At 32.0% G+C, this 10,418-nt stretch overlaps 2 protein-coding genes across 2 annotated transcripts in view; both read left to right on the top strand.

Annotated features, from left to right (window-relative positions):
- Miga (mitoguardin) overlaps window positions 1-7,050 on the top strand; it is a 46,082-nt gene extending 39,032 nt beyond the window's left edge. Inside the window, exons 4-10 of the mRNA XM_085193733.1 lie at window positions 2,706-2,872; window positions 3,174-3,347; window positions 3,626-3,735; window positions 4,361-4,529; window positions 4,998-5,102; window positions 5,460-5,588; window positions 6,742-7,050. Of these exons, the coding sequence (XP_085049859.1) occupies window positions 2,706-2,872; window positions 3,174-3,347; window positions 3,626-3,735; window positions 4,361-4,529; window positions 4,998-5,102; window positions 5,460-5,588; window positions 6,742-7,050 (1,163 nt within the window). The remainder of the gene's footprint in view (window positions 1-2,705; window positions 2,873-3,173; window positions 3,348-3,625; window positions 3,736-4,360; window positions 4,530-4,997; window positions 5,103-5,459; window positions 5,589-6,741) is intronic.
- Window positions 620-2,430, top strand: LOC146541243 (uncharacterized). Its single transcript, XM_085193815.1, has 4 exons — window positions 620-872; window positions 1,049-1,237; window positions 1,347-1,623; window positions 1,966-2,430. The coding sequence occupies exons 2-4, from the start codon at window positions 1,049-1,051 to the stop codon at window positions 2,244-2,246; spliced, it is 747 nt and encodes a 248-aa protein (XP_085049941.1). The 5' UTR covers window positions 620-872; the 3' UTR covers window positions 2,247-2,430.
- Window positions 7,051-10,418: the final 3,368 nt, after the last annotated feature.

The following is a 10,418-nucleotide window of genomic DNA, read 5'->3' as shown; positions in this document are numbered from 1 at the left end:
TGAATTAATTACGGGTAACAGTAAGCTGACACCCGGTTGACTGCCTCGCCTTCCGCCATTAAATTAGCATGTGACGCATATAACAATTAGTATAACGTACTTATTAACTTAATTTATTATGTTTTTATTTGACCTAATAGAAGAGGATTTATCGCGGGTTCATCCCGCGGTTGAGTATTAAGATAACAATACATCTATTTAATTATCATTTATAATTTATAGTACCTTAAAATTAAAGGTATTATCTAAAATATAATAACGAAAAACTAAAAACATTGCAGGTACTGTAAATGTAAGAGATATAGTAGATAAACTAAGTGAAATATTTTTCAAATGACATGTACAATTGTACAGGTATTGTAACCTGTGGACTTTATTTATAAAGCTATTCGACACTAGGTGTCACTGTTTAACTAATATATTTTAAAATAATATAAATGAATTATACATACAATTACAAAATATATATTATATTAAATCATTATTTTATAAATCATAATATTGTTTTATGATTTTTTTATTACATTTGACATTTATTTCATAACAACGTCATCTTCAGAACTTAGTAAAGGTTAAAAAACTTAAAAAGACATTCGATAGAGTGCGCTACTAGTGATGCCGAGCTTGACTCTTGGATATCGACTCGAATTAAGTATTTTCAAATGATACCGACAAGTAGATATAAGCCGAAAGCTCGAATCGAACTGTCATTGCAACTGTGGTCGCCATTACATATCCCTTTAGTGGATTCTATAATTTGTATTCGTGAAAGAAATTGGTAATGTCAAATATTACCGCGCCATTTGATTTGGTTTAATTTCTATGAAAGTGCTTCGTTTGTTTTCTAGTTTCGTTTTCGTTTTGTACTAAAGGTTAGTTAAGTTTTTAAATAAACATGTATATATATATTTCATTATATTATTTTACTGATTTTATAAACAAATAGTAACTAGTTTAATGTTTTGTTTCCATATAAATATGTTCAATGCAATGTAAACATTGTTTCAATACAAACAAATACTGTAGAAAATGTTGACAAATATTTTAGATGGCACCTCCTAGAAAAATATTAAAAAGACAACTTGAAATATTAGTGGACTTTTTGGAAGAAAACAAAGACATTTCTAGAGGGACCCCATTAGGTCAAAATTCTGCGAAAGTTAAATGGACAGCTTTGGCAAAAAAACTTAATGCAGTAGAAGATGGTGCTTGCAAATCTCCTGAGGGCTGGAAAAAGGTTTCATTAACATGTATAATTTAAAAAATAATTAAATACAGAAATTTAAATTTTAGTTTTTAAATATGCATATTTTTTTAAAATATGTTTAAAATTAATTGGTTTACAGTATTGGTTTGAATGGAGACATAGATGTAGGAAAAAGGCTACTTATGTGCGCAAGGACCAGTCAAGCTCTTCTAATGGGACACAGAGAGTATCACTCAATGATGTTGAAGTTAGAGCACTAAATATAAATGAAAAAGATATAGATATTGTCAAATCAAAATCTAAGAAACCTAATTATTTTAAAACAGAAGATTCAGACTCTGAAGTTTTTATTAAAGATATGGAAACAAATTCTGTAGATATTGAGATAGCAACTGGAAATACAAAATTAATAACAGGTACATACTCTTCATAGTTTATAACATAACATACTCTTCATAATTTAGTCACACAATTACTTAGGTTTTTTATTTAATGCATAATGAAATAGCATGCACAAATGTACAGATAAATAGTCAACATTAATAAAAACCCATTGTTTGGGACTTTTACATTAATAAATGCCTCTGATAATAGATATGCTTATGTATCTTCCATGTAAAGATGTTACAGATGTTTTACATTATATTAATACATGAGAAGTCAATGCCATAATGTAAAACATTATTATAATTAAGCATGTAAAATGAAAAACATTATTTATCTTGAACTTGTTATTAGACAATGTCATAAATTTTCAGAAACAGCAAGAAATGTGACACCTCCACCAGAGTGGGCTCTTGCGTTAGAAGACCGTAGAATAGCAGCTGAGGAAAGGATAGCAAAGTCTTTAGAAGCTATGGTTACATTAATGCAAGTCCAAGAACATAGAAGGGCTATATTAGAAGAGAAAATAGTAGACACACTAGCAGCGATCACAAACAATCTTAAAGAACTACATAATGATAATAGAAAACACTCACATCAATCTCATTCTGAAGAGACTGAACACACATCTATGAAAGATGTAATTTTTCTATAATAAAATAAACAAATATACATCTAACTATGTGATACTATTTAAAAGGATATATTTATATTCAACTTTTTTTAATTTTATACATGCAACAATTTTATAGGAATAATATTTCTTTTTATGTTTTATAAATATATATATGTGTTTTGTAAATCACTACAATAAATCAATAAAAATTGTGTTAACGACATTATTTATGAATGAGTTTTATTCTTTATTATCCTTAGTTACTGAATTACAAATTACTGAATGGTAGTAGTAGTAGTATGTATATAAAATAGTCATAAATATTAAAAAAAATTACAAAATTTGTATGATAATATTGAGAATTCATTACTACCCTACTAAAGAGTATAATATAGTCATTATAAACCTTTGCTCTTGACTAATGGCTGCTATCTTACTCATTTACACATAATTTAAATCATTAATTAAAATTGATTACTTATTCTTATTTTTTTTCAGGCATGGAGGCGTTAGAAACTAGTATAAACTATTGGGAGGACGCGCTGGCCGCGTTCTCAATAGGTGCCCGTGGAGGGGTGACGGGCACTCTGGCGCTCACATCACCTGAAGAAGCCGAATTCTGTCGGGAAATACAGGATCTTCTCCAAAATGCTTACTTATTGCAGGTATAAAAATTTAAATAACTCCATATAAGTACGTTACTTATTAAGAAAACGTATAAAAATTTAACGTCTCTACTTCACGCCCGAATTCTAGTTTTGCTAGAATAAGAAAATGAAGATTTACATATTTAAAAAAATATATATAAACACATTATAACTATATAAATATACGTTGAAAAATATTCTGATTTATTCAGTATTAAGTACTTCATTTTATAGGAAACCGTGCTAAAATATCCATCATTCAAAGTTAAATAAAAGTAATGATACTATCTTCTCTCATCTCTTTACGTGTATCGTACAGGAGCGATGCGAGCTCCTGTTCCTGGACCAGCGGTCGGTGCTGTTCCGCTCGGAGAGCGGCGGCGCGGCGGAGGGCTCCGTGGGGCGGCGGACGAGGCTCCTCTCGCACACGTCGGAACACACGCGGAAAGAACATCACTCTAGTGCTGAATCGTTTGCTTCGGCTGAAGATGAAGTAAGTATTCTTTTGTTATAATAACTGTTACATATATGGTAAAGTACGTAAAGCATATTAAGTAATAAGGATTGTGAAATTAATTACACTCAAGGATTCACTACTAACTATTCACCTTAACGATAACTGCCATCAACTTTAATGTTCAAGTTTTATAATTTTGTAAAATTCTTCCTATATAATAATACTAATACATATATATCTATGAACTTCTATACTTGATTTGCTTGAAATAAAATAACATTTGGTCCATTAAGATTTTAACAATTTGTTTTCAGGTGGCAGACTTAAGAGAATTTGACGACCTGTCAGAAACGGTAGCAGAAACAGAAAATTTAGAATTATATCAATCGGCTGTTAAACAGCTAGAAGCTGGAGTCCCGTACAGGTAAACAAATGTTTCATATATTTATATAATAGGTAATTAGGTACATCTACTTTTAAATATATTTTACGCTATACTTATTTAGGGGAAGGGATGTTTCCGGTATATAATGTCACTTATAAGAGAAACTAAAATTTTACCTTCTTTTTTAATTTCCATTTAATAAAATCATGTAAATGATATAGAAGATTACATCGTAGTATAGGTATATAATTTTTAAATAGTTTGACTGTGTTTCCGGTTATAGCGGATTCCATTTCCACTTGGTAAAATGATTTGATATAAAGTTATTTCCCTGACCTGGTACAAAAAATGCGCCGTTTGTTTGCCGAGAAAGGGATATCTCTCGTTCTATTTTACGCAATTACCTATTTTCTATAATAAACCTTTTAACTTCACCACCATTACCTACTACTGGATTTTGTGAATGAGGCGTGTGCGACGCTGTCGCTTTGATAGGTTAGTGTCTGTGTGCGTCATTCTTAACAAATAGCGTTTTATTTTACAACGATAATTTTATTATTGGTGAAGACAGAAACACTCATACATATATTTTTGTCCAATTTTGTCGCATGTGTAATTATAATTTAAAGTTGATATGACAACAATATTTATAACCATTTGAAAGGACGCTGCGCACGGAGACGGTGGGGTGCTCGTCGGACGCTGAGTTCCTGTGCAAGCTGCAGTGCCTGCGCGCGGCGCTGCAGCACGCGCTGCGCGAGCGCGGCGTGCGCGCCTGGCTTGTGGACGCGGGCCGCCAGGTGCTCACCGACCTGCTGCTCTTTGCTGACAAGGCACGCAACACGCTGTGGGCTCGTGTCCCACAACTTTAACTATTTATTATTTAAAACAATTTAAATTTAGATTAAGACTTTTTTTATTGGTCTACAGTTTAATAAATAGATGTAAAAAAATAACTAAATGTGAAATGTTATACTATTTAGTACAGAAACAAATGTCATTATGTAATTTATAAAATTTAATTAAAGGTCGTAGCCCAGCGACACAGCGTTTTATTGTAAACGCGACACTTGGGGGTTCGATTCCCACTTAGGTAAACTATTTATTTTTGATTCCTCACTGTGTTCACATCACAAAGAGCGGCGTTGAGTAACATCATTCAACAAACAATTTTCAAAAAACGGTGTGTCTTGAGACTAGTTTCCCTCTGCCTACCGCCGTATACAGCGAGTATCTAAAGAAATAAAGATGTACCTACTTGTATATATTTTGTTAATTATTATTATTTTTTATTTTTTCAGGAGCCAAAAGAATTCATAGTAGCTTACGAAGAAATGGTGTCGTGGACCAGCGACCCCGCAAACTGGCACACTATTGAGAGTGAACTCAAAAGCAAAGGTGTTAAGGTACGTGCGTACTTACGTTAATCACCGCTAACACATTTAATATATACACAATTTAATTAGTTTATTGGTGCTTCTTAAAATAAATAACCTAACTTTATATATGTTTTTTTTAACAAAGTTTATCTAAAAATGTTATTTGTACCTACAATTAAAATAGCTTAAGTAATAAGTAATCGGAAATTGTTTATGTCAGTTTCATAAAATAACTAATTTAATTTAGAAAAATCCGTTTCAAACTTTTTAAATTTGTGCAATTAAAATGTAAAATTTATTTATATATTATTGGGTGATTGACTTATTGACTGATTATTGTGTATGAAAAATAAATCTCTTCGCATTACTTTAAAATTTAAATAGGTGCTGTCGTTCTACGACGTGGTGTTGGACTACATCCTGCTAGACGCGTTCGAGGACCTGGCGTCGCCGCCCGCCTCCGTACTGGCCGTCGTCCGCAACAGGTGGCTCTCAGACGGGTTTAAAGAGAGTGTTAGTATATATATTTTTTATAATTCTTTTTATAGCTTTACATTGTATCCCGCGTACAGAAGGGTTGACAGATGGAACCTAGTGTTATGGCACTCCGTTCCCTACGCATCTTCTCGAAACATTACGTTGTTGACGGACGAAACCTAAAGCCGCGCTTTGTTGCTTATACCAGAATAAAAAAATATAAATAATTCCAAAGAAAATATAATAAATATAAATATATTTGAATGACTTAGATTTTTTATTATAGAAGTCTGCAATTTATTCTAAGACTAGCGGACGCGCGCAGCTTCGCTTGCGTATTTAGGGGTGAATTCTAATAACCCATGAAACATGTGTTCAATGAAATATTTTTAAGAGTCTAAATTTCAAATTATATAAAAATCGGTGGCGATTTAAAGATTTTTCCATACAAACTTTCAACCCCCTATTTGCACCCCTAGGGGGAGAATTCTAGAAAACGATGAAACACGTGTTCAATTATTATACTTTTAAAAATCTAAATTTTAAATTTTATAAAAATCGGTGCTGATTTAATTATTTTTCCATACAAACTTTGAACCCCTATTTCACCCCTTTAGGGTTAAAATTTTTCAAAATCCCTTCTTAGTGGATGTCCAGATTACGAAAGTAAACATCTGTCCAAATTTCACGTTTCTACGCATAGCGGTTACGGCTGTGCGTGCGTCTTACCTCAGTCAGTGAGGACAAGTCCTTTTATATATATAGATTGTCGTTACAAAAATTTAAAGTAATTAAAAATAAAGTAAATATTTAGAATTAACAACATTAACGAGCAAAGCTTTTTACACTGTTCAGGAATAATTAAAAGATATATATGCGTGGGATTAATATCAATTGAATCTAAAGACTAACTAACTATTGAGGTTGTTGCCGACTCTTCTCAGTAAACTGCCTCTGTAGTCAAAATGAGTATAAAATTTATTTTATCACAAAAGTCTTAAATAAATTTAATGTATTGATGAGATGCGTCTACAAAGGAAAAACCTTGTTTTTGTTAGTTAATACACAGTATATTTTCACTATGTTGTGCGAGATTTTAAATATAATTATAAAAATGAATAGACATAATACAAAAATTTAAATGAGTATAAAATTCTAGTAAATATTAAAATAAATATAAAATTTCCAGGCATTAACAACGGCGGTATGGTCCGTGATAAAGGCAAAGCGCCGCTACCTGCAGTACCCGGACGGCTTCATGGCTCACTTCTACTCAATATCAGAACACTTGCTCCCAGTCCTCGTGTGGGGGTTCCTGGGGCCGAGGGAACGTTTGAAGGATGTCTGTGAGACTTTCCAATCGGAAATAGTAGGATTTATAACAGATTTGTTCAGCTTTCACAAATGTAGATACACTACCGTTGAAGATCTATCGGTGGATATAATGCAGCACGCGCGCTCTAGGGCCGCCAATATTACAGAAAAACTTAGGTATTAGTAACCTATGAATAAATAAATAACTGGATATTGTATTAAAAAAGGCAGCAGTACTACCAATGTTAAGTAATTAATAATGACGCTAATGGCGCCACGTTTCTATAGGTGGTGGTTCACATTGTTCGAGCATAAGTCCATATTACATTCAGTTTTAATCTTATAATTGTATTGTAAATCATGCTACCACATTTAATTTCAATTAACTTATATATTTACCATCCTAAACAGTATTGATAGATAGCATATTTTTTGTAGTAAATACAGTTAGTTCTTCAGAAAAAAATGGTGTTGGTTTATTTACAGGCTTTATTTGTGGTAGCACTATTTATTTTGTCAGTCGTGGCGCAGGGGCACAAAGTGTGACTGTAATCGACACTGTCTTGACACTATGTTTTCTCTGCCTACCCTGTAGTGTTGCGCAATACAGCGTGAAGCTAAAAAAAAAAAACTATTTATCAATCATTGTAGAGTATATTGCATTACATTAAAAATGTGACTGAATCAATTTCTTGTAGAAAGAATTGCAATAATGTTTCAACATGCCTGGTGCAATAAATATCTTAGACATCTTTCTGATTGTAATGGTGATAGCATTTACTAATAAATAAACTACGAACTTAGAGTTATATAGGTAATATAAATAATATGTATCAATTGAAATAAGTAATATCAGCTAAAAATTATGTTTCACTGCCAGTGATATGAAAATTTGTATATTTTTTAAATGTTGAAAAAAAAATAAGTGTGACTTAGCCTTAGCGCGCACTGGTAACTTTTGTCACGGTGACAATAAATTTTTTGTCACTGACATGTCACCATACTTTTCGCCACTGCGCGCACTTGCGATGACAGTGACGAAATTTTTTACATTTGATAAAATGGATCTCGAAGAGATGGTCGCCTGTGCACTTATATTAAGAAATAGAAAAAAAAGCAAACGTAGAAAATATTGGCTTTCAACTTTTCATTTGTCTTAGAGCAATGGCCTCAACTCAATTTCGTCAATCAGTATTGTCATTGTCTATTTCACCTTCATGAAAACACACGTATTGCCTTGGTGATGAACTTGACGCCATTCTTGAAATAAAAATTCGGTGCTGCAATGCAACACTCTGCTGTTTCATGTTTATGCGAAAGACGACTAGTATGGAAACCGCAAGGGGGAGGTGACATTTAGTTGCTAATGCGCGCACGGGCATACAAATCTATGGACGCGGTGACAGTTGCGTCACCGGCGTGTTGCCGGCCTCCGCGGACAAAAAGTCACCCAATTGTCACGTATCCAAATGCGCGCACCTTCATTAAGTGTAATGTACACGGTGACAGTCACGCAACAGTCACGGTGACAAAAATCACTAGTGCGCGCTATACCTTACCCTTAGCGCGCACTGGTGACTTTTGTCACGGTGACAATAAATTTTTTGTCACTGACATGTCACCATACTTTTCGCGACTGCGCGCACTTGCGATGACAGTGACGAAATTTTTTACATTTGATAAAATGAATTTCGAAGAGATGGTTGTCTGTGCACTTATATTAAGAAATAGAAAAAAAAGCAAACGTAGAAAATATTGGCTTTCAACTTTTCATTTGTCATAGAGCAATAGCCTCAACTCAATTTCGTCAATCAGTATTGTCATTGTCTATTTCATCTTCATGAAAACACACGTTTTGCCTTGTTGATGAACTTGACGCCATTCTTGAAATAAAAATTCGGTGCTGCAATGCAACACGCTGCTGTTTCATGTTTATGCGGAAGACGACTAGTATGGAAACCGCAAGGGGGAGGTGACATTTAGTTGCTAATGCGCGCACGGGCATACAAATCTATGGACGCGGTGACAGTTGCGTCACCGGCGTGTTGCCGTCCTCCGCGGACAAAAAGTCACCCAATTGTCACGTATCCAAATGCGCGCACCTTCATTAAGTGTAATGTACACGGTGACAGTCACGCAACAGTCACGGTGACAAAAATCACTAGTGCGCGCTATACCTTATATCAACAATATAATATTTAAAAATAAAAAAATGATCGTATTGGGAATCGAGCCCGCGTCTCTTGTACACCGCCGAGAGTCCTGCAATATTAATTATTATTATTTTTTTATGTTTCTAAATATTTATCTTTCATTAGTGTGTATTTATAACACTGAAAGTTAAGTATTATAATGATCAAACTTATTTTATGCTTGAAATTGCATAAGCATATCACTAATTCTTGTTATATGAATGTGACGGACTACTTAATGATAGAGAAAATTACATTTTATAGCAGCTTCTTAAATTTATTCCTTTTTCATAAGAATTATATTATAGATGCAAATACAGCAATGTCCAGTATTTTTTTTTAATAAAAAATAACTTCTTTGGTGTTTTTTGTATAATTAAATGGTTATTTTATTTCCTTTACTATGATTTATAAGGTAATAAAATGAAAACTAAATTTAATAATAGACACAAAAGTCATGTTACAAAATATATAAGTAAATTAGAAATAAAATTATAAAAATTGTCAGTTTATGAAATATAACTTTAAAATATTATTAAAACCGTGGAATCTGAATCTTAATAGAGCTATAAAAATAACAAGTTCCATGATAACATTCATTATAATGATAATTTCTTTATTTTTAAATGCATTTTTCTTTTTCTAAATTTTTATTTAAAAATGTATATTTTTATTAATAAAGTATTTACTGTTGCCAACTCCCATGCTCATCGAAAAACATACAATGGTTTATTAAATAAATTGAATATATTATACAGATATACAATGATATTTTGTAAATATTTTTTTTCTCATTTGTTAATAGCTATATTGGTTTTTGTATTGCTTTGAACAAAATTAATTAAAGAATGATAGGAAATTGTGAATATCCGATAATTATAGCTATTAAAGTTTTATATGTTCGTCGCACTAAATTGTTATAATACTATATTAATTATGAAAATTATATTTTTATTGTTAAATTGTATGATGTATCGTAGTTGTTTTATAATTTATGAAGTTGTACATTTTAGTATTATAAGACAGTTCGACGTGTAAAAGCCAGCTTTAGCAATATCTATTTGTTGTACAGATGAGAATGTTAATCATGATGTTTTCAATCATTTGTAAATATATGTATCAATGACATCTTATGCAGTTTGATTATAATTAACTTTGATATCATTTTTTACTTACATTTATCTGAAAATTTAAATAAAAAATTTACAAAATTTCAAAAAGATTGAATTACGAGATTAGATTATTCAAAAATTACACATTTACTGTTACAATCTATACTCTAGATTACACATACACAACAATTTTGGAAATTTTAAAAACCTGATAATTCATACACACTGATATTTTTTTAAAGCCTTTT

The sequence above is a fragment of the Heliconius melpomene genome, chromosome 1, assembly GCF_056956725.1.
Source record: "Heliconius melpomene rosina isolate 202511_hmr_F chromosome 1, ASM5695672v1, whole genome shotgun sequence".
Lineage (NCBI taxonomy): Eukaryota > Metazoa > Arthropoda > Insecta > Lepidoptera > Nymphalidae > Heliconius > Heliconius melpomene.
Note: the sequence above shows the minus strand (reverse complement) of the source record. Positions and strands in the feature narration are given on the sequence as shown.